This window comes from Molossus molossus, unplaced genomic scaffold (genome assembly GCF_014108415.1).
Source record: "Molossus molossus isolate mMolMol1 unplaced genomic scaffold, mMolMol1.p scaffold_m16_p_13, whole genome shotgun sequence".
Classification (NCBI taxonomy): Eukaryota; Metazoa; Chordata; class Mammalia; order Chiroptera; family Molossidae; genus Molossus; species Molossus molossus.
Genome location: NW_023425348.1, coordinates 82843978 through 82866856, shown reverse-complemented (window position 1 = coordinate 82866856; position 22879 = coordinate 82843978). Strand labels below are relative to the sequence as shown.

General features: G+C 54.5%; 3 protein-coding genes across 8 annotated transcripts in view; 2 read left to right on the top strand and 1 right to left on the bottom strand.

Moving 5' to 3' along the window:
- The first annotated feature begins 579 nt into the window (after positions 1-579).
- Positions 580-9091, top strand: PACSIN3 (protein kinase C and casein kinase substrate in neurons 3). Of its 6 annotated transcripts, none has more exons than XM_036258373.1 (11): positions 580-627; positions 4211-4281; positions 4528-4617; positions 4768-4924; positions 5714-5949; positions 6050-6205; positions 6962-7137; positions 7282-7402; positions 7571-7707; positions 8058-8179; positions 8581-9091. In XM_036258373.1, the coding sequence occupies exons 3-11, from the start codon at positions 4564-4566 to the stop codon at positions 8694-8696; spliced, it is 1275 nt and encodes a 424-aa protein (XP_036114266.1). In that variant the 5' UTR covers positions 580-627; positions 4211-4281; positions 4528-4563; the 3' UTR covers positions 8697-9091. The 6 variants fall into 6 exon arrangements, with proteins under 6 accessions (XP_036114266.1, XP_036114265.1, XP_036114264.1 ...); XM_036258372.1 differs by lacking the exon at positions 580-627 and adding an exon at positions 659-933; XM_036258371.1 differs by lacking the exon at positions 580-627 and adding an exon at positions 1274-1342.
- A 618-nt stretch (positions 9092-9709) lies between these two features.
- ARFGAP2 (ADP ribosylation factor GTPase activating protein 2) lies at positions 9710-22535 on the top strand. Its single transcript, XM_036258046.1, has 16 exons — positions 9710-9833; positions 10001-10119; positions 10681-10753; positions 11264-11395; positions 11481-11561; positions 12849-12930; positions 13238-13294; positions 14361-14413; positions 14869-15005; positions 15107-15238; positions 17841-17969; positions 18049-18183; positions 19356-19482; positions 19625-19718; positions 19838-19956; positions 20416-22535. Exons 1-16 carry the CDS (start codon positions 9762-9764, stop codon positions 20434-20436), a joined length of 1563 nt encoding a protein of 520 aa, XP_036113939.1. The 5' UTR covers positions 9710-9761; the 3' UTR covers positions 20437-22535.
- The window catches only part of CUNH11orf49 (chromosome unknown C11orf49 homolog), a 190206-nt gene continuing 188867 nt past the window's right edge, over positions 21541-22879 (bottom strand). The window contains exon 9 of the mRNA XM_036258048.1: positions 21541-21833. Within this exon, the coding sequence (XP_036113941.1) occupies positions 21674-21833 (160 nt within the window). The 3' untranslated portion in view covers positions 21541-21673. The remainder of the gene's footprint in view (positions 21834-22879) is intronic.

Below are 22879 nucleotides of genomic sequence, written 5' to 3'. Positions count from 1 at the left end.
GATTATCTGCATAATGAACGCATCAGTAATTCCTCCCGGATTTAGAAACACAATTTTGCTATTTTTAAAGCTACCGTTTAAAAATCCGCGCACACATACACTCCTCTGGGAGTGTGTGTCAGGGGCGGGGGGAGGTGGTGTGTACCGTGTGCGTTGGAAGAGTACGTGCTGCAGAGAGAACAGCGTGACCCTGGGCTTCCCAAAGCGCCGCGTCATCCCCCTGGGGGCGCACTCCTCAGAACGCACCCTGGGCTCTCCAACCCCGAGCGGATTTTGATCCGTCTGGATCCTCGGAGCACACTAGGCGTCCGACCCCGCCGACCTGAGTTCCCCTCTCGCTTGCCAGGCGGAGGGCACGGCCGCCGGGTCACCAGCTCACAAGCGAGCAGGAGGGGAGGGGAGGGGAGGGGAGGCCGAGCAGGTGGCGATTAGGTCAGCTTCGGAACATTCTTGGACCGCTCCAGTGGATATAAATAACAGACGGCAGGCTCCGAAAAATGCCGGGGTGGGGGTAAGGGGGTGAGGAAGAAGGGATTTATTTAGGGTGGGGTGGCATCGTGGCGATCTGGAAAAATACACCAAAGCTGGTGACTGACAAAGGCGGTGGAGGGGCGAAGGGATCTAAGAGTAAGTGGCACAAAATCTGGGACTAAGAACACGAAGGGGGAGGAGCTCATGCTTTTTTGCCCCACCCCCACCGCGTGTCAGTCCCAAGCTTCAGAATTCGCTTCAGGTTGGCAGGCAGGACTGTGCATTGAAAGGGCATGGCTTTGGAATCCTGGCCTTGCCCCACTACAGATCTTGGGCAAGCCGCCGAAGGTATCTGATCCTCAGTTTCTGCATCTGTACAATGGAAAACCTAATGCTTACAAGGGGACGGCTGTGAGCCACGTGGGAGCTAACTTCTAAGAAATCTGTGATCTGCAAAAAAATGTAAGGCAGTGTAGCCCCCAGGCCTCCTTCAAAGGGTGTCCATGCGGCCCGATCCCTTCCCGCTTCCACAGGTCTCCCAGACTCTGCAAAGCCGGGGAGGGGCAAAGCTGAAATCGGACTCCCTGCAGCGGCTCGGCGCCAACCTGGGAAATCGGCCCTGGCACTTCTCACGCGGGAGCCGGGACCCACGGTCCGCGCCGGGGTAGCCGCGATGCCCACAGCCCCTGCGCCCGCGGGTGGACGGTGGGGTTGGGGCCGCGGCGGCGAGAGGAGGGCGGGGCGGGGGGCTGGGCTTCCCGGGGGAGGGCCCGGCGCTCTCCGGGAGGCGGCGGCCGGGGCCCGGGAGCGTCAGGACTCGGGCCGGAGCGTGGCCGGACCCCAACTCACCGAGGCGCGCAGGGAGTTCGCGGTGAGTGCTCCGGACGGGGACCGCGGGAAGGCGGTGGCGGGAGCGCCGGCTCCAGCCCGCCCTCACCTCGCTCCCACTCCTGAAGTTTGCAATGGGACCGACTCCCGCCGCGGCAGCCCCCGGCCACCCCACTCTGTGCGAGTACAGAAAGAGTTGCCACTAAGCCGAGGGGGTGCCTCATCTGCGGCGTCACGCACCCCGAATTTTCCCAGGCCGGCCGCGGGGAGGGGGGCTTTGGGACTGGAGGGCCACACAATCTCCTGGGGCCTCTTCGGGGCCGCAGATCGCCCTGGGGTCCCAGAAAGGGCCTTCGCTCCCCGGCGACCCTTTGCCCTCCGCAAAGAGTTCCAATTCCTGGGGCCGCTGCTCCCGCCCCATTCGAGTCCACAGCGGGGGCCCCCTCCCCTCATCGGTGATCAGCCGGCCCCACCCCCGCCGAGACCGAGTTCAACAAGTTTGGCCGAGAAGTCCTAGAACTTCCATTGCTAGGCCTGGCCAGGCAGCTCCGCATGGGCTCCATGGGCTCCTAGTTGTGCAGCGCCGGGCTGGCAAGAGGGGCCGGTCGAAGGGCGACGTCCATAGGGTTGAGACCAGAGCCTGCCAGTCCCTGGGCTCTGAGGTTTGGTGTGGAAGCTCCGGGTTTGGAGTGCGTCATCAAGGAGCAGGCACCTCGGCGGGCAGGTCGGGTTTCCGAATGTGCCCCTTTGTTATGCCCCTCCCTGGCCCTGCCTCCTCCCGTCTCTGCGCCACCCCCTCCCCCAGCCTCTCGTGCCACCGATTCCAGCCGCCGCCGTAGCCTAGGTGTCCCACTGGACCAGTCTACCGCCCACTCCTGTGCCTTCAAATCAGGGCTGCCGGCCCACCGGGAGGGGCTGCTGGAAGAGGCTCCTGGGTGCAGCCTGTGACTCAGGACAGGAAGGATGGGCAGGGCAGGGTGGCAGTGCTCCCTCCCAGGGGCTTGCCCCCAGCTTCTGGGAACGGTAACTTACCTGCCTCGGGTAGGGAGAGTGGGTTTTCCCCTGAACCCCAGGTTTCTCTACTTTGGCCCAGGCAGCTGTGAGGAGACTCTGCCAAGCCCCCGCCAACTTCTCTGGGCCCAGTAGGTGCTGACTCCCTGGTCTGGGAAGCTTTCATTATCTGCTTTCTGAGCTCTTGCCTGTGGCAGAGAGTGTGCTGGGGACCCATCTGCCTCTGCTGAGGTCAGGAGGTGCAGGGTACTGACCCTCCTCAACAGGGGCCAAGATGTAAGGCCTACAGCTAGATCCAGCTGGGGCTGTGGGGCCTGGCTGTGCCTGGGGCTGGGTCTTGTGTTTGCTCTGGGAGGCCAGAGGGAGCAGTGCCAGCCCTGCACACACAGCTTGCTCTGTTCTGGGGCTAGAGAGAGGGAATGGGTGGGGGGCAGCTCTCCCGGGAGCTGGGAGCATGGAGGCTGGAATGGGCAGGGGGCCCAGGCCCCTGGGTGCCTGACTGGGATAGCACTAAACACCGGTGATTTACAGCTGCAGCTCTGGTTTTCTCCATCTGGTTGGCAAGTCCTTTCTGGGCAAATGGGGTGGATTCAAGAGGAAGCAAGGTGAAACGCTGAGGACCCTGATGGGGCCAGCTGCTCTGCTCTGTGACCACGCACCTCCTTGCAGGCCTGAGCTCTCCTGTTAGCTTAGGGCTGGAAGCCCACTCAGGCCAACCTTTCGCACAGGTGATATAGCCAGCGGGTTTCCTAGTCTTCAGGGGGATGGCGTTTGCTTTTCATTCAACTGCTAACTCCAGTGCCTGCAGGAACCCAAATTGGACCCTCAGGAATTCTCTGTCAATGACTGGGCAGATCCTGTTCTGCAGTGGGATTTATACGCCGACTGAGGGGTCACAGAGGCTGTGGGAATGGTGATGGCGAATGGGGCTGTGTGCGACTGTGGACAAGGTGCCTCAATTTGAGTTTGGAAGAAGAGGTAGAGGTTCATCAGTTGAGGGGAGCATTGCAACGAAGCCTCGCTTTGGGGGCGAGAGGTACATTCTTTCCACATTGGCCTGGTGGTGTCTCCTGGGCTTGCTCAAAGGAGGAAGCAGTTTCCTTCTAGGAGCTTGAGTCAGTGCTGCGGACAGCTGAGACCCCGCAGAGGCAGGAAGGGAACGGCCACATGCCACTGTGTCCTCTAGCCCCTGGGGTGGTAGATGTGGAGTTGGAATCCGCCTTTGCCCTCCTCTGTGAGTCTGGAGAATACTTTTATAACTGGCCAGTCACCTGTGTGACTCCTTTATGCTGCCCCAGACTGGGCTTTTTGGGGGTGGGGCCGAGTTGCTCATTACCCACAGAGCCCTGTGGGATCTCAGATGCTGTGGAACAGGATGAGTGTCTCCTTGTGACTGTCAGGCCCTTCACACTGCTGTTAATTGCTTGGTTTGAGTGTTACACCAGCCCTGGCACAGAAGCAGACTAGGAGGCAGAATTTCCATCTTAGGAGGGAGCTGAGGCGCTCTTAGGAGGGGACCGTAAAATGCACTACTTTAAGCTTCTTGGCCAAGATAGGACTCTCAGGCCTCTTGGCTCCCAGTCCTTCCCAGCACAGGGAAGTGTGGCTGGGCACCCTCTGTCTTGGCCTGGTCCAGAAAAGGGTCGCCTTGTTCAAGGAAAGACAGCAGGGCCGCCGGCTGGGGCAGGCGTCCTCTTTCTCATCTAGAGTCGGGAGTGGGGCCCTCTGCCCACCACCCACCCCCGCCTGCCATCTAATCCCCAGCTGGATCGTGTGACCTGCCTGGCATTCTCCTGGCTGGAATTTGGCGCTTCTGACAGCAGTTGCTATATCGGGGGAGCTGGGCACCGCCCTGGACGTTCTAGATCCCCACCCTCACCCCCTGCTTTGCTCTCATTAGCTTCAAGTCACAGTGGCAGCTTTGAGAGTTGGACAGCCAGGTTCCTGAAGTGACTGATCTCTAGGCTCCAGGTACATGGGATGAGATGGGGGGGAAGGGCAGACCTAGGGTGAGAGAAGGAGCTTTGAAACCGCCATCCTTGACCCTATCCTGGCCCCTCCTGGGGACTTCCAGACCCCTGCCTGTTATGTCCTAGCTCTGACAGCTCCTTGGTTGGTGTGGATGGCAGTGGGGGTGAGGCCCAGGGATAGGAGAAGGTCTTTTCCTGTCCCAAAAAGCCTGTGTCCAGCTTCTCTGCTCACCTCTGTACTCCACAGCCCCAATCTGCCACCATTCCGTGCTGCGGGGACACCATGGCTCCAGAGGAAGCCACTGGAGGGGAGGCCCTAGAGGGCAGCTTCTGGGAGGTGAGCAGCTAGGTCCCAGGTTTGGGGGTGGCACTGTAATGCCAACCCCTCTGGGCCCAGCCACCTGTCCAGGGGAGTTGTCTAGCTGTCAGCCCCAGCCCTGCAGGAGGCTTCTCCCTGGCCACACTGCTCTTTCCATGTACACCCCAGGCTGGCAACTACAGGCGGACGGTGCAGCGGGTAGAGGACGGGCATCGGCTGTGTGGGGACCTGGTCAGCTGCTTCCAGGAGCGTGCCCGCATCGAGAAGGCCTATGCCCAGCAGCTGGCTGACTGGGCCCGAAAGTGGAGGGGCACTGTGGAGAAGGGTGAGCCAGCATACGGGCCTAGCAAGGAGCAGAGTGCCATCCATGTGGGGAGATCAGGCAGGGTAGCTTCTTTTTGCACCTCTTGTGGAAAGGTTGAGGCTCCCACATCTGCCTTCCCTTTAAAGGAAGATCCTCCTGGTAATTCTCACAGTAGTTATTTTGATATTTCTAATAACAACCCTATGACGGAGATAGTCCTGATCTACAAATTTTCTGGAGGACAATCTGGAAGTTCAGAGAAGCCAAGTGACTTGCCTGAAGCCACACAGCTAGGAAGAACTTAAGCATGAGCCAGGCCTTCTGATTTGAGATCTTTCCACCCTAACATGCTGCCTTCTTTGGGGACAGACACTGGTTCCTCCTCTGAGGCATCAGAGTACAGTGGTTTAAGCCACAGACCTGGGTTTTGAATCTCAGGACTGCAGGCTGATGCTCTAACCGCTGACAAACCGGCCAGGGCTGGGTTTTGAATCTCAGTTCCACTTGTAGCAGTAATACTTTGGGCAATTCACTTCACTTCACTTCACTTCTCTGGGCTACCGTTTTTTCGCTTGTTAAATATGAATTGTGACACTGTCTTCATGGTGGGGAATGAGGCAAGGATTCAGTGAGTTTTGGTATGTCAGGACACAGACAGTGTCAGTAGGCAGCACCTGACATTGTTGTCGTTTATCTTTGCATTCCTCCCTCTGAGCCTGGCACCTGGACACAGCACCCAGTAGAGGGGGCGGGCTTGTTCCTGGTGGTGTCCCTGGCCTGGCCCGGCCCAAGTCCCATCCCTCCCTGCAGGCCCCCAGTACGGCACGCTGGAGAAGGCCTGGCACGCCTTCTTCACGGCAGCCGAGCGGCTGAGCGCGCTGCACTTGGAGGTGCGGGAGAAGCTTCACGGACAGGACAGTGAGCGCGTGCGTGCCTGGCAGCGGGGCGCCTTCCACCGGCCAGTGCTGGGTGGCTTCCGAGAGAGCCGGGCCGCTGAGGACAGCTTCCGCAAGGCCCAGAAGCCCTGGCTAAAGAGGCTGAAGGAGGTGAGCCTGGAAGGGATGTGCATGAGAGGCATGCCCCTCCCTAAGTCCATGGGCCAGGGGCGTGGTGTGCAGGGTTCAGAGTTGTCCCTGTGTGTGTCAGGTTGAGTCTTCCAAGAAGAGCTACCATGGAGCCCGAAAGGAGGAGAAGACAGCGCAGACTCGGGAGAGCCATGCGAAGGCAGACAACGCGGTCTCCCAGGAGCAGCTGCGCAAGCTGCAGGAACGAGTGGACCGCTGCACCAGGGAGGCGGAGAAGGTACTGGCCATGGGACTGGCTGGCCCCGCTTAGGGTTTCCTGAATGCCTTTCCCAGTCCCCAACACTCTTCCTGCTCGCATCCTCACCTGCCACCTTCTCTCAGATTACCATTTATTTATTTATTTTTAAATTTTTTTGGTACGTGCCCCTAGTGGAAACTGAACCCGGGACTCTCTGGTCCACAGGCCGATGCTCCAACCACTAAGCCAAACCGGCCAGGGCCAGATTACCATTTAAAGGAACAACCTGAGAAAACATGATGCTTTACCCAGGGAAAGAAACAGTGCAAGTTCAGGCACTGGGATTTTAGCAGCTGAGACCTTTCTAGCGCTCTTCCTTTCCCAGTGTGCCACCTGGGACAACTTCTCACATTGCTTGCTCTGCCAGAGTGCCCTTTCCGCAAGCTCTGCATATCCAAAGCCTCCCATCCTCTGAGGTGCTACTCAGTCTCTCCCTCCTCCAGGAAGCCTTTCCTGATTTCTCCACCCCTCACCAATGTACATCTCACTCTTCACTCTCCATCTCATCTTACTCTCACTTTTAGTTTTCACTCACCAGACTCAAAGCTGCTGTGCCCAAATGTTGCCTCTCTTATTAGGCTGCTGGGGCCCTAAAGGTAGGAGCTGGGCCTTGTGACTGGTTTCCCCTGGTGCCTAACCCAGGGTCTAGCCCATGGCAGGTACACAGTAAATACTAGCGGAGTCCTGAGTGGAAGCAGGTCTCGTGCTGATCAGGTCTCCTCCTCTCCCACCCAGATGAAAACCCAGTATGAGCAGACGCTGGCAGAGCTGCATCGCTACACCCCACGCTACATGGAAGACATGGAGCAGGCCTTCGAGACCTGCCAGGCTGCTGAGCGCCAGCGGCTTCTCTTTTTCAAGGATATGCTGCTTACCTTACACCAGCACCTCGATCTTTCTAGCAGTGAGAGGTATGGCCTGCAGGGTGGGTGAGGAGATCTAGGGAAAAGCTGGGTCTCTTCCATTTCCCCCGGGGTTTTGGCTGGGCTGAGTGAGACTAGGGGGGTGCAGGGGCCCAGGGCTTCCTAGTTTTAGGGTTGTGCCTTGGGATACAGGTTCCATGAGCTCCACAGAGACCTGCATCAGGGTATCGAGGCAGCCAGTGACGAAGAGGATCTGCGTTGGTGGCGCAGCACCCATGGACCGGGCATGGCCATGAACTGGCCACAGTTTGAGGTATGTGTTCCAGTTGGGGCTGGGAGGTGGGGTGTGCTTCTCCTGGGCTCAACTTGAACCTCAGGAGGGAGGCTAGGACTTGGGATGAAGTAGGTGAAGGTGGTTTGGATGGCCCTGTATGCCACCACAGTCTTCAGCCCAGCTTGACCCTAAGCACTGTCCCCACAGGAGTGGTCCTTGGACACACAGAGGACAATCAGCCGGAAGGAGAAGGGTGGTCGGAGCCCTGATGAGGTTACTCTGACCAGCATCGTGCCCACAAGAGATGGTGCTGTGCCCCCACCGCAGTCCCCTGGGTCCCCAGGGTAAGAGCCAGGAGCCTGGCTGTGCAGCTCTGGCCCCTGCCTTTCCTTCATTCCCTTCCCACCTGAAATGGGTTTAAAACGGGTGCCAGGGACCCTAGGACTGTAATGCCAGTTTTCATGGTGGTTTAGATTTGCCAGGTGTTTCCCACGTTCCCTCTCATCTACTGCTCCTGTCAGCACTGGTGGCAGGATGAGCACCTGTGCTCACAGGCATGTGTGGCAGAGAGCTCAGACTAGACTCTTTCAGTTCTTCCCCACCTGCCTCTCCCAGGGTTCCTCCAGGGGTGAGCTTTCTCTGCCAAGGTGTTCCTTGTGCTCTGAGCCTGCTCCCTTCTGCCTCCCCTCTCCAGCAGTGGGCAGGATGAGGAGTGGTCAGATGAGGAGAGTCCCCGGAAGACTGCCACTGGGGTGCGGGTGCGGGCGCTCTATGACTACGCTGGCCAGGAAGCTGATGAGCTGAGCTTCCGAGCAGGTACGCTGGTGTACCTTTTCTGTTCCATTCCAGCCTTCAGCCTCCCCTTCCCCATTTATTGTCCTGAATGGGGGTGTGGAAAAGGGAAGCCAGACATCTACTTCTCAAAGGCCAGTTCATCTGATGCCTAAAGTTGCTTTGGGTCTAGTTTGCAAGAGTCAGAGTGTCTGCTCTGAGCCCTCACCTGCCTCTCAAAACTACCAGCTGGGGCCTGATCGCTGCATTTGGGGTCTGGGGTGGGGTGGTTTGCTGACTTTGACCTCTCTCTGCCTGAGCCATGTCTGTCTCTTCCCTTAGCTGGATTCTCTGGGTTACTGCCTGCTCTCCCCCAGTCCTTGACCCAATTGCAGGAATGGGGCTGGGCCAGGGCAATTGGCAATGACCAATCCCCCTTCCCCCAGGGGAGGAGCTGCTGAAGATGAGCGAGGAGGATGAGCAGGGCTGGTGCCAGGGCCAGCTGCAGAGTGGCCGCATTGGCCTGTACCCTGCCAATTACGTGGAGTGTGTAGGGGCCTGATTGCCCTGACAGCCCTTCTGCAACGTTTCTCCATCCTGAGCCAGAGCTCAGCTTCTCCTGAACAGCGGACCTGAGGGCCCTGAACCATTGTGCCCCTGCTACCGTCTGTCCCTCGAGTGGGGAGGGCACCCGGGAGCCGGGGGGAGGGGAGGGGCCATGTCTAGGAAGGGAAGGGCCAAATGAGTCCAGGCAGAGGGCAGAGGGTAAGATGAGGTCAGGTGACAGAAAGGATTCAGGGGTACCTGGGCCTCCCTAGGAGTGCTTTGGTCTCCTCAGGATCCATGGACTCGATTCCTGGTCTATGTGTTTTGGGGTTCCTGGGGTGGACTTGGGGTGAGTGTAGATCTGGGCTAGCAACACTCTTTTTGGCTTGTTCTAGCGTGTATTAAACTTGAAAAAAAAAAATGTCAGGCTTGTGTGTATCTTTTTTCATACTTTACCCTTGCCAGGCTGCAGAGGGCATCCGGAGAAAGGCCCTGAGGGGAGATCGTGGCCTCGAGTATGTTATGGGGGCGAGGGCTGGGCAAAGGTTCGCCAGATGGTACCTGCTCTGGAACTTCGGGACCTAACCTTGGGGGGAAGGGGCTGGAGGTCAGGCTTGGTGCTGCGTTCTGAGCGTGCGGGGCCCGGCCAGTTTGTTTCCCGCTCAGGCCGGTGGGACCAGAGTGCTCGGTAGGACTGTTAATCATTACTCACCCACCGGGAACGACCCGAGCGGAGGCCCGGAGCCCTAGCCTGGCAGCCCACGCCTTCTGGGAGGCGCCCCACCTCCCCAGGCTGACGCTAGGCCGGCTCGGCCGGGCCCGCCTGGGGCCGTCACACCGCCCCGGCTGCGGATTGGCCCCGGCGTAGCGCGGCGTGGTTTCGGGCGACTATTGTGGAGGCGGGGCTGTGACGTTTCTGCGCCTGTTCTGCCGGCCGCTCATTGGTCCAGCTCAGGGCGAATCGCCCCGCCCCTCGGCTGGCTTGGGAGCGGCTGCGGCCGACTGCGTGCCCCTCTTTCCTGGCCGCGGATTGGCCCGCGACGGGGTCCGTGGTCGCGCTGGCGTCTGGGAAGGAGAGAAAATGGCGTCCGAGCCGAGCAAGACCGAAATCCAGACCCTTTTTAAGAGGCTCCGCGCGATTCCGACCAACAAGGTGCATAAGCGGGAGGCGTGCGGGGTCTACGCCGGCCGAGAGGGATTCTCCCGGCTCTCCTGGGGCCCGAGGGCGGGAGAGGGGCGGACGTGGGCTGTTTTCCTGGGTGTCAGTGCCCGGCTCGACTCGGGGCCCCTGATCATTTGCTCATCGCCTCCTCCACCCAGGCCTGCTTTGACTGTGGTGCCAAGAATCCGAGTTGGGCCAGCATCACGTACGGTGTTTTCCTGTGCATTGACTGCTCCGGGGTGCACCGTTCCCTGGGTGTCCATCTCAGCTTCATCAGGTGAGGTCCCCTTATGGCTGCTGTGTTTCTGTGAGGCAGGGGTTGTGTGCTCAGCAGAGCAGAGTGGCGACCTGGGCCACCCTAAATTCGGTGTTCGGAAAACTCCGGGCCGGGGTCCGGTGGCCTCCCGCGGGAGGGAACCGCCTGTGTAGACTCCTTGCCATATAGACAGTTCATCTCCGCGTCTGGGTCAAAACCCCCTTTTCTGGCGGTCAAATTCGATTCTCCGAGCGTTAGTTTTGGGGAAAAGTTAGCTGCATTGACCTTGCTGTTGCTGATACATTGGTCAAGTACGTCTGTAGTGAGACTGACCGTTCTTAAGGGGAAAGCCAAATCCAAACTTAAATGCCTTTCGGATCTGGAACATAATTAGTACCCTGTTGACTACACGAATGAAGAGCAAAGCTTTCGTGGACAGGGTCAAGTGGAGGAAATAGGGTGGTGGCTAATTAATGTTCACTGGGCACCTGCTGCAGCCCAAGGCCAAATGACAGGTGTCGGTTTGCCAGGGAAGTGGCTCCTGGTATCTGCTGGTGAGTGACATGCAGCCCTTGCACACAGGTCCACAGAGTTGGATTCCAACTGGAACTGGTTCCAGCTGAGGTGTATGCAGGTCGGCGGGAATGCCAATGCGGTAAAGCTCCTTACCATCCTCCCCACCCTCCTTCTTCTGCGTGGGTACTAAGTTTACGATGAACTCAGTTTCTCTGGTCAGAGGATTCTTTTGTCTATAGCAACACTGTGCACCGTTCTCTAACCTTGGAAATTGGTCACTGTTCTTCTCAAAGGGGCTTCAGATGAAAGCTAAACTGGACAGATGTCCTTGGGGAAAGGCTAAGGGTAATGGGACCTTCACAGTCCTCCAAGTCTTGGCCTGGATGGGTGAAGGATGGGCAGAGTGGGTATGGCATGCCCTCCTCAGGTAGGGTTGACTTAAGGCCAGGCTTCAGTCAGTCATCTCAGAGGATGGGAGGTTGTGTTTTTCGCAGGAATTTCTGAGGCTGTTTACCTCTGAAAAACTGCTCATGTCAGTAGAGTATAATAATCTAGTATAAATAATAGTTGGACTGTTATAAGGAGGTTCCATTTTCTGTTCCGGGGAGAATCACCTGTAGCATGCTCTCCTTTCTTCTGGACTCTCTAGACAGCTTTCTTCCGCCAACATGGATGCACAGCCAGTGATGCCAATACCAAATATAAAAGCCGAGCTGCCCAGATGTACCGGGAAAAGATCCGGCAGCTGGGAAGTGCGGCTCTGTCTAGGCATGGCACCGATGTAAGTGTCTGGTCCCCAAGACTGGGGTAGTGGGGTGAGTGGGAATATTCAGAGCCCTGTTTCAAGAGTGTCTTGTCCCTTCTAGCTTTGGATAGACAATATGAGTGGTGCTCCCAGTCATTCCCCAGAGAAGAAGGACTCTGATTTCTTCATGGAACACACTCAAGTGAGTACCCACAGGATTGTTTCCCATGATTGTTTCCGAAAGGTGGTTTGCTGGCCAATCCTTCTGTGATCACAGGCATGGATTCCATTCACCTTGGTGTGATACTTCAGACAGGGAATGTCTGGGGCTCACTGTTAGGTAGGCCCAGGTGTTTCCTTCTCCCATGAGTAGGCGTGCAAAGTGGCCTTCCTTAGGAACAGATCCCTGTCTATAAACTGGGATGGTAGGGAGGAAGAAGAGAAGCTTCTTGAAGGCTCAAGAGGTGCTGGGAATCTCAAACAGTTTTTCCTGGATTCTTCCCCTATAAGAGAGGCACTGTGGTTGGGGACAGTGACAGGAATCCTCTATAGCAGTGGTTCTCAACCTGTGGGTCGCGACCCCTTTGGGGGTCAAACAACCTTTTCACAGGGGTCACCTAAGACAACAGTAGCAAAATTACAGTTATGGCCCTGGCCGGTTTTGCTCAGCGGTTAGAGCGTCAGCCCGCGGTCCTGAGAGACCTGGGTTCCGTTCCCGCTAAGGGCACGTACCTCAGTTGCAGTTTGTTCCCGGCCCTGGTTGGTTGTGCAGGTGGCAGCCACTTGATGTGTCCCTTTCACGTTGATGTTTCTCTCTCTCTCTTCCTCTCTCTCCCTCCCGCTCTGTCTGAACAAAAAATGAAAAAATGTCCTCGGGTGAGGATAAAAAAAGAAAAGTGCAGTTATGAAGTAGCAGTGAAAATAATTTTATAGTTGGGGGTCACCACAACATGAGGAACTATATTAAAGGGTCATGGCATTAGGAAGGTTGAGAACCACTGCTCTGTAGAAACCCACCCTGGAAGGAGGTTTCCCCTCTACTGGCACTGGAGCTGATGTTAGACTCTCTCAGTTTGAATCCCAGCTCCTCTGCTTGGCATTTCTAGGACGTGACTAAATCACTTAACCTGTCAAAACCTAGTCTTTACAGTAGAGATGTATCTACGTCCCAGGGTTTGTTGTGATATGTAGTGTGTTTGTATGTGAAAAGCTTTTAGACTTGTGTTTGGCACATGTAAGTGCCCAGTAGTTGTTAGTTAGTAAATTAGGGGAATGGGTTCTGGTTCTAAGTAAATAGTGAAGGGGTGGAAGTGGCTGCTAGTTTCCTACTTTTTTCTCCCATATGAATAGCAACTATAATTTTACTCACTAACCTGTAGTCTCCTTCCTCATGGGCTTGGAGTAAGGCCTTATATCCACAAGGTACTTGTAGGTTCTTGGTGCTGCTTGCTAGCTCATTGAGGTTTCTGTGATCTGGCCTCCATTTTAGCCCCCTGCCTGGACTGCACCAGCCAGCGACCCTGCAGAGACCCAGCAGCCAGCCCCGTCTGCAGAGAGCAGTGGATTGGCACGTGAGTTCAGCCCAGATTCCAGTCAAGTGCCTTGGTCCTGGTAAAGGCCTCGGGGCTGGGAATGGGACACCTGGTCAAGGGAATAAGAGTGTGGAGTGGGGCAGGGGGAGGGGTCTCCTATATCTCTGGGTGGGCTGGGATTCGTTTTAATCCCTTGGAGGAAATGATGGTCATTTCTTTTATCTTTTGGTGGCCTCCGCAAGCTGAGGAAAGCCAGTGCTCCCTACTCTTGTCCCATCACTTTCCTAAAGGGAAAGTCACAGGAAGCTTTGAGCCTTAAAACTAACTCCCACCATTGCACCCACAGAGCCGGAGCATGGCCCCAACACAGACCTGCTTGGCACCTCACCCATAGCTTCTCTGGGTCAGTATGACAGCTGGCAGATGTGGGGTGACTGGGAGAGGGTGGGCCTTGAGACTCTTTTCAGATTTGTTGCTGCCTAGTCACGTGGACTGAGGCCCCAGGAGACTGAGCATCTTAACTCTCTGGAGTGGGACTGGAGTGGGATTCATGGCTGCAACATCTACTGCAAGGATTTTAGAGCCAGGCCCTTTGAAATGGTGAACCTGGGTGGGCTGGTGTGTAAGGCTTGTGTCTGCCTCGGTGTGAGGCTGGTTCTAGCCAAAGTATGGGTTGCTTAGCATGAGACTGGGACACCTAATACTGAGGTCTGAGGCAGGGTTGGCCTTCTGGTCCATTTCATGGGATAGGGGGACAGCTCTGAGTTGCTCATGGCTGGAGGTGACAGTGTCCTTTCTTAGCCAGGGAGGCCATTCAGCTCTTTTCTACTCTTTCTTTAGTGTCCTTCTGGTTCAGGGTGAACAGTCCATTTTCTGACCTCGGTTTGTTCTGTTGACCTTTGGGGATTGGGGCAGGAAGCCCCATGAGAAGGCTGGCATATCTTGGTCTAAAGCAAGACTCTGCAGAGGCCTCTGGGAATAACTTTGGCCACTGGGCTTGGGAACTACATGGAGGCTCTAGGGTGGGCCCCTTGTTAGTCACCAGTCTGTTTCTCTCCAGAGTCCATGTATCTGTCACCTAAAGGGGCTCTTCCTGCCAGAGGTAACCACCAGCCACTTGGGGAGCCTAGTCCCCTGCACGCAGCTCTCTGCTTTAGGAACTGAGGCTGATATTTGGCATCCGCCCCTGCCTAGCGGTCCTCATATTGGTTCAGGGACTTTGTCTCTGCGTATTCAGGTCTACTTCTTGTCTCAGTCTGCTGGGAGTCAGTAACCTCCCTTAATCTTGTCTGACTTTGGCTTGGACTTTCCTGACACCATTGGTTGGAACTGGTGGTGGCAGCTTTGCCTTCCCCTGCCTGAAGCTGTTCTTTTAGAAGCTCTTGCCAGGAAACTGCATGGTGTGGACTGAGCTGCTGCCTCTGACCTCCCTTTGTCTTCGCTCATGCCTCACCTTCTTTCTCACGCAGAAATGAAAACTTCCCTCATTGGCAAGAAGAAGCCAGCAGCAGCAAAGAAAGGGGTAGGTGAGGAGAGGCAGTATGGTAAAATGGTCAGGAGCCAGAGTCAGACTGCCTGGGTTCCCCCCTGTACCCTACCACTCACTGGCTGTGTGACTTTGGCAAAGGTACTTAGCTTCTTAGAACCTTATCTGTGCAAGGCTGTCGGGAGCCTATCTTTAAGGACTCCTGGAGGAGTTGGAGGTTGTGTGCGTAGAGTGCTTGAGACATGCTGGGCTCAGTAAACATTAGCTGCTGTCAGCCAACTCTGAAGCCTCTGCTAAGCATCTGTGTACACCTCATGCCCAGCTCTAGCAGAGCGCTGTTCTCTCTCTTGACCATGCTGACTGGGCTCCTAATTTTTACCCTGGACTTTAAGAAGGAACTCTGTCCTGTAGGTGGGTTAGAGTACCCATCCTGGGAGGGAGGGGAGGATATTATGGTTGGCAAGGCCCCCATCACATGATTCTCCTCCCAGCTGGGTGCCAAGAAAGGCCTAGGGGCCCAGAAGGTGAGCAGCCAAAGCTTCAGTGAGATTGAGCGGCAGGCCCAGGTGGCAGAGAAGCTCCGTGAGCAGCAGGTGGCTGATGCCAAGAAGCAGGCGGAGGAGTCCATGTGAGTGTTTGCCAGAGGGGCCCTGGCTCACGTGGGGTTGGGTGGGCAGGAAGAACAGGTCAGGATGGGTGCTGGCCTCTGACACATTTGTTCCCTCCAAGGGTTGTCTCCATGCGTCTGGCCTACCAGGAGCTCCAGATTGACCGTAAGAAGGAAGAGAAGAAGCTACAGAATCTGGAAGGGAAGAAGCGAGAGCAGGCAGAGAGGTTGGGCATGGGCTTGGTGTCCAGAAGGTGAGGCTCGGCTCTGGGGTGTGGTGGGAAATGCTATTGTACTCCCAGGAACCATTGCAGATTCTTCTCCAGCAGTTTGGGGTTCTAGGCTTAGTCTCCCTTCAAGGCTGAATAGATGGCTCTCCTTATTATCTTAAAGCAACTGGTATAGAGCATGACACATGGTTATATGCTTACTATTTGTTGAATGAATGAAACACAGGATCAAGTGCTCTATCAATAGATCCAAGAGACTGGGACATGTTTTTTTTTTTTATTTCTTTTTATTTTTTAAATTTTTTTATCCTCACCTGAGGACATTTTTCCATTTTTTTGTTCAGATAGAGTGGGAGGGAGAGAGAGGAAGAGAGAGAGAGAGAGAAATATCGACGTGAAAGGGACACATCGAGTGGTTGCCACCCACACGACCCATCCAGGGCTGGGGACAAACTGCAACTGAGGTACGTGCCCTTAGCGGGAACCGAACCCGGGCCTCTCTGGACCGCAGGACGACACTCTAACTGCTGAGCCAAACCGGCCAGGGCTGGGATGTGTTTCTTTGTGGGAGTGCTGATGGCACTTTGAGTTGGGGACAGTTCTTTAAATTTCAAAACCTCTCTGAGAATTGCAAGGCTTTTAGCATCCCTGATCCCTGTCCACTAGGCCACTGGTGCTGCCAGACACGAACACCCGGAAATAACCCCAGACATTCATATGTCCTTTGGTTGGACAGTACGCTTCCTGTTTCAGGATGTCGTGTTGCTGTGGTTTTCTTAAACAAAAACAAGGGCTGCAGACCAGTTCTCTTAGCATTTTGTTTGCTTTACACTAAGTTAACATCTAGAGGTTTAGTATCACTATAGATGTTTTTTATCTCTTAAAAATTAGAAAGTCTGACAGCGCTGGGGCCAGAAATACTGGCTTCAGTTAGCTTGTGCTGAGTGGTGGCTGCTCCTTTCAAGGGGGCATAAGCTCCGCCATCAGCCTTATGTACTTAAACACAGCAGTCCTCTGCTGAACGCATTGTTACCCCTTTTTACATTTGAGAAAATTGAGACTCAGCAATTAAGCAACTTTTCTGAAGTCTACAAATCTAGTAATTGGCGCAAATAGTTTTTTTTTTTTTTTTTTTTTTTTTAGTAATACATGCCCCTAGCGGGAACCGAACCCGGAACTCTCTGGTCCATAGGCTGATGCTCAACCGCTGAGCCAAACTGGCCGGGGCGCAAATAGATTTTGAACATAGAATTATTTGATTCCAAATTCAGTATATCTGGCCACCATGCTCTCTCTGGAAGAAGGTGAGCTATCTGTAAGAACGTGTGCTAGCTGGATGTCAGTTATTCCCTTTCAGACTGTGTGCTACTAGTGTAATACAGCTAATCGGGGAAACAACACTTTCATCCTGAAAAGAACTTCAGGTCTCCTCCCCTTTTCTGTTTTAATTTCAGAAATTATTGGGTTAAAGGGTATGAACAGTTTTTCAGTTGTTTTTGTCCTTTTCATAGTGCAGGAGAATCTTTTATTTAAAGTCAGCCCACACTATTATAAAGCCCTGTTGCAAAATATTCACTCCCTGGGGTTCTGCCAGCTAAAAGTGTAGATTTTTTAAAATGAATTTATTTTAATAAAGTTAATCCCAAAAGGCCTGTCTGGAGCAGGACACAGGAGGAAAGTGAGGCATCAAGAGTTGGTACTGCCTGCGCAGCTCAGCCTCTTCTCACTGGAAACTGGGCAGCAGGCCCAGGCTTAGCGCATAGGGCCAGGCTTTGTACCTTGAAATGCTTGCCTCTTAAAAAACAGGTGGGATAATGAAGAACTTTGATACCATTAGACTTGTTTCCCTGGTTCTGGGGCATTTTTCTGCTTTTCCTCTTTGTGTGTGTGTTTCCATATTGGTGAAGGATGTGGCTCACATCGCACAGCAGGTCTGGTAATGAACACTATCACTGGGTACATGGTATTAAAATATAATAGGTGCCCTGGCCGGTTTGGCTCAGCGGTTAGAGTGTTGGCCTATGGTCCAGAGAGACCCGGGTTCGGTTCCCACTAAGGGCACGTGCCTCCGTTGCATTTGTCCTGGCCTTGGTTGGTCTTGCGGGTGGTGGCCACTTGATGTGTCCCTTTCATGTTGATGTTTTTCCCTCTCTCTGTTTCTCTCTCCCTCCCACTCTACCTGAACAAAAAATGGAAAAATGTCCTCGGGTGAGGGGGCAAAAAAGTATATATAAATAAATATATATATAAATATATATATATATATTTATATATATATTTATTTATATATGTGTATATATTTATTTATATATATACTTATATTTATATATATATATTTATACACACACACATACATATATATATAATAGGCAAATGGTAGTCAGGGAAAACTCCTGAGAAAACAGAGCAGGTGTGTAGACAGCCGAGGGTGTGCTTGCCTATCCAGCACCGTCCCAAGCACTCCCTACTGGGTCCGGCCCGGCCCTTTGCACAGGTAGAGGAGAAAGCTCTGGGTGGTGCCCAGTGAAGGAGAGCCCAGGCTTATGCCAGCAGCTGAGCACCTTCCCTTGGGCGGTGACAGTCGTCTCACCACCGCCCTCATGCCCGGCTCTGCTGTTCTCCGCAGCTCTGTCTCCCACTCGGTGCTGTCGGAGATGCAGGTGATCGAACAGGAAACACCTGTGAGTGCAAAATCTTCCCGCTCGCAGCTGGACTTGTTTGACGATGTTGGTACCTTCGCCTCTGGACCCCCAAAGTAAGGCTATTGTTGGGGTGAAGACTTGGCTATCATGCTCCTCATCAGGCTTCTCTGAGCCACTCTACTGTCTCCCTAGGTACAAAGACAACCCTTTTTCCTTGGGGGACAGTTTTGGTTCCCGATGGGATACAGATGCCACCTGGGGTATGGACAGGATGGAGGAGAAGGAGCCAGAAGTGACCATCTCAAGCATCCGGCCTATTTCAGAAAGGTGGAGTGGTCTAGGGCAGCACTGCCCAATAGAACTTCCTGTGATGGAGGAGTTCTGTATCTGTACTGTCCGGTGTTGTAGCCGCTAGCTATGTGGCTACTGAGCCCTTAGAATGTGGCTAGTGCAACTGAGGAGCTACATTTTAAGTTTACTTTAAATAGATTTAAATAGCCTTATGTGCTAGTGGCTACCAGCTCAGTTCAGGAGTTGGGCTTTGCTTCGGGCTGTGCTTATCATCACAGAAGGCCTGGCAGCCTCTTTTGTCCAAGAACGTTTCTGTGGCAGGGGGGTCTGACTTTATGCTTCAGCCTGACCTCCAAAGTGTCGTGTGTCCCTAGCCCCCATCTTAGTTATTTTCTTAAAAGCTTATTCCATCTTAATCTGGGTAATATGTTTAATTGGTAAATTATCTGCAGATCATCCATTTGTAAATGGGAACATAAGGAATGACTTCACAGGACCACTGGAAGGATGAAATGTATCGGAACTTGAAAACACCTACCCAGCGTCTGCATATCAGTGCTGGGTAGGAGTGACCATACACCTTTTCGTCCACACTGGGATGCCTTTGAGAGTAAAAGGTGGTACTACAGTCATCCCTTGTTTATCACGGTTAATCAGTTCCAGCTCTACCTTGATAAATGAACTTCCGCCAAGTAGGATTCTTTATTTATATAGTCGTCCCTCGCCACTTTGCACTGTACATACTATATTTGAAAAAACCACGATAGAGTGAAGCCGCAAAGTCGAAGTGCGAAGTGGCGAGGAACGACTGTATTAATAATTAGGCCAGGAGAGTAAGTATAAACCTAGCAGACTGAGACATATGGTCACACCCTAGTATTGGGCCAGTTGTAACTAGGAGTAGAGTAGCAGTAGGGACACTACGACATCCTAGACCTGATGAAGCTATAGTGGTTGGGGCAGAAGCCTAGGCCCCTCCAAATCACATTTCTATGCTGCCTAATGGAGGTAATGTAAGCTCTCTGTGCCTTGTCTTCATTGTGGAGAAGGGAGGGCCTCGTCCAGGGGAGAGGGCTCCTGAGTCCTAGAGCCAGTCAGACAGGGCCTTGGTAAGCATCCCCAGATTTGTGTCTGATCAGTAATGGGATAGTAATACTATCCCCTGACAGTAATAGGAAGGGTCAGAGATGTCCCACATCCATCCCCAGAGTCACAAACCGGAGGGAAGTGGAGAGCCGGAGCTCGGGCCTCGAGTCCAGTGAAGCACGTCAGAAGTTTGCAGGAGCCAAAGCCATCTCATCTGACATGTTCTTTGGGCGGGAGGTGGATACTGAGGTAAGTAGTGTTGTCCACCCTGAGGCTGGAGGCAGTGGGTAGAAGCAGGCCTTCCTCCTGTCAGCACTAGGGTGGCTGACTTGTGTGAGTACCTGGGACATTGCTCCAAAGATCCCCAGCCCTTTCCTTTTCTTCACCACAGTATGAAGCCAGGTCTCGGCTACAGCAGCTCTCAGGCAGTAGTGCCATCAGCTCTTCAGACCTCTTTGGGGACATGGATGGAGCTCATGGAACAGGTAGTGCCCTGGAGGTGTAGTGGGTACCAAGCAAGACCTGTGAGCCGAGTGGAGGGTTTAATGGACTTGGGCAGGGCTTCCTGCAGGCCTCTGGGTCACCCCTTCCCTTGCTTTTACAGGTAGCGTATCTCTGGGGAATGTGCTCCCCACAGCTGACATTGCCCAGTTTAAGCAGGGTGTCAAGTCTGTGGCCGGGAAGATGGCTGTGCTGGCCAATGGTGTGATGAATTCTTTGCAGGTGAGGCTGGGGCTGCTTGACCTGGGATGGGAGGGGTCTAGAGTAGTGCTTGGAGGTTGGCCTTCACCACATCCAGATACTGCTTCTGGGTAGCCCCTCAGCCTGAGAGAGCATTTTCTTTTCCTGGAGGGGCAGCTTCCTTCCTTTGAGCTCAGTACCAGCGCTGGGCCTCTCCCTATGTAGATGTCATGTCTGCACTGATGTCCCCCCAGTCTTATCACCTGTGTTACTCTTCCTCCCTCCCCAGCTTCTGTGAGATCAGGCAGGGCTTCCCCTTGGGATCAGGCCACAATCTCTTTCCCAAGTCACAACAAAATATAAAACAATTTCTGCCATGGTGAGATTGATCTCCCCCACCCCCGCCCCAGTCCTGCCTGGTGTGTTGGGGGAGAGTGCACACGCTGGGAAGCTGCTGCGGGTTAGAGGTGCTGACTTTGTTTCTTCTTCCCCCATTTCCAGGATCGCTATGGTTCCTACTGATCCAAACTCCGCGGCTCAGACATGGTGGTGACAGCAGCAAAGACCCCATGATTACCAGGCCAGGGCTGCTTGCCTTTGGAAGCCGGGGAGGAATCGTTACATGTGTGGTGTATGAGTGGGGTGGCCTTTGAGGGTCTCTGGTGAGGGCATGGGCGGTACTAGCCCTTGACCTCTGCCTGTAGATCGAGCCCTTTATTCTCCCTCACACCCTCCCTGTGTGCTAGATTATTGTCCTTCCAGTCCTGCTCCCAAAGCTGCTGCTCACTTGTCCTGCCACACTGGGAGTGGGGGAGGGCGTCTCCTCAGGATGGCTTATTCTGGGTCTAGCCCTTCCCCGAGTAGGGAAGTGAAAAGTGTAAGGCTCTTTGGCCAGCTCTAGGGTCCTTCCAGGTCGTCTGGGGTTTGGCCCCGTCCTCTGGAACCAGTAGGGAGGTCTAGGGAGAGTTCTGCGGTAGACCAGCCCAGAGGAGGGGAAGCTCTGATGCTGCTGGGTCCCAAGAGCGGGCAGGGGAGGCGAAGGACCTTCGTCTGGGCCTTACTAAGGGCTAGAAACTTTACCTGGTACCTAAAGGTTTCATTTGGGGTCAGGCTGGAGGCCCGAATGATGATCTGTCTCAGCACCCCTTTTACAGTGGTCACTTGGAGGATGACTTTTCCTCCTGGGTGTCTAGGAGTTGTTCCTTACCATCCATGTGGACCACAGCACCCTCTGTCCCCTCCCAAGACTGTCCTTTTTTCCCTTGCTTGGTGGCAATGGTGAGTCTCATCTGCCCTGTGCTGTCCTGCTCTGGATGCTGTGGGCATGATGCTGGCCGAGGAAGCAGAGGACGTGAGGGACAGAAGCAGCCTCCTGGGGCTCAACTTTCTTCCTCTGTATCATCCTGGGCTTAGGGGGGCCTGGACAGCACCCCACTTGTGAGAGCTGGAGGTACCTAGAGCTGTAAGCCTCGCCCCTGGCCACTGGGCCGTGCACTGTGTCCGCCGTGGTGCCATCTTCCCTGCCGTGCTGGCAGTCGGCCCTCGCCACCCCCTGTGGGTTGAAGGTCGGGCTCCCAAGCAACACAAACCACTCTTCCCACCACCCCTCCCCAAAAGGGACTTGACTTTCTTTCTGGACTGTTTGTATTGAAACATAGTGGTGTCAAATAAAGCCCCGGCGGGGCCCTGGGCCCCTGTTGGTCTGAGTGAAGTGGTGTCCTCTGGATCCTGCCTCCCTGCCCAGCATAGGTCCCTTGCCTCACTCTCTGGGCTCCCACCGATACAGGCAGGGCGTTGGTGCCGAAGCTGAGGGAACTTTCTCCAGGGCCTCCAGCTTGTCTCTTCTCTGGAAGCCAAAGTCCCCTGGCTTCTCGGCCCTGTGCTGCCTTGAGGTCCGGTGCAGCCTCGACCTCACCACCCTGTTGCACGCGGAGGAAAGAGTGGGTGTTAGTTGGCCCTTTCACTCATCCTCAGCCATGTGGCTGCGGGCAAGCGAGCAACCTCGGCATCCCTGCGCCTCTCCCAACAGTAGGCTCGACTCGGGGTGTTTCTCAGGGGAGTTTAATAATAAAATACACAGACCTTAATGGAATCCTTTAAATCCAGAAAGAAATGTGTGTGTGTATAAACCCCTGGCTTGGCAACCCCTTTCCCTCACAGGGGCTCTTAGAACATCTCTACCACCTTGGGGTTATTGGGGTACAGTTTTAAAACACTGGAAGATGGATGATTAGGAAGGATGGGTGGAGGGAGCCATGTGATCTCTTCTAAGCCAGTGATTTCCAAAGCATGGATCCAGAGCTTCCAGCTTTGGAATGGTCTGGAGTGTTCGGAATCCAGGTTCCGTGCCCCATCCCAAACTGGAGTTGGGTCATTTGCATTGTAAACAATCCCCAGGTGATTCTGATGCACACAAGGATTTTCCAGCTGCTTTGAATCTTAGGCTGGATGTGTTTGTGGCCTGGAGAGCTGCCAGGATCCTGGAGCTTCAGTGGGCCTGGCTCTGCAGGGCTCCAGGGGCCAGTTCCTGTAACTCCAGGGAGGCTGCTCTGGGCAGGGATGAGCCCAGGGGAATGTGTGCACCCAGTGGTGGGACCTTGGGTTTTGCTTCAGAGGAGGCAGCCTGCTCTGCTTGGGTCCCTGGGTGCATTTTACTTTCTGGAGGACCCTGCCTTCCTGCAGCCTTGGTTGGTGGCTTGTACTTCACAGGCTGTGTTCACAGCTGCATCCCCACTGCCCTAACCCTGAGCAGGTAACTGGCAAATACTGAATGAAACTGGCTAGAAGGCTCTGCAGTACTGACTCTTTGTGGCCAGGGTTTTTAAAGTTATGGGAACCTGGCCTTGGACCCCCTCAGCTTGTTTCCTGAGGCCCATTCCAGATGTGAGTACCTCTCCTTTGAAAGGCTGTCATGTGCAAGAGGTAAGCGTCTCTGCTCATTATCTGCGGCTGGTCTCCAGGCTGA

Excerpts from the sequence above, each read along its gene's own strand:
- PACSIN3 (XM_036258373.1), top strand. The coding sequence starts at position 4,564 with ATGGCTCCAGAGGAAGCCACTGGAGGGGAGGCCCTAGAGGGCAGCTTC. Across the intron at positions 7,403-7,570 it reads TGAACTGGCCACAGTTTGAG|GAGTGGTCCTTGGACACACA; the intron begins GTATGTGTTCCA and ends CTGTCCCCACAG. Across the intron at positions 7,708-8,057 it reads CAGTCCCCTGGGTCCCCAGG|CAGTGGGCAGGATGAGGAGT; the intron begins GTAAGAGCCAGG and ends TCCCCTCTCCAG.
- ARFGAP2 (XM_036258046.1), top strand. The coding sequence starts at position 9,762 with ATGGCGTCCGAGCCGAGCAAGACCGAAATCCAGACCCTTTTTAAGAGG. Across the intron at positions 15,239-17,840 it reads ATGGGCTTGGTGTCCAGAAG|CTCTGTCTCCCACTCGGTGC; the intron begins GTGAGGCTCGGC and ends TGTTCTCCGCAG. Across the intron at positions 19,957-20,415 it reads GTGTGATGAATTCTTTGCAG|GATCGCTATGGTTCCTACTG; the intron begins GTGAGGCTGGGG and ends CCCCATTTCCAG.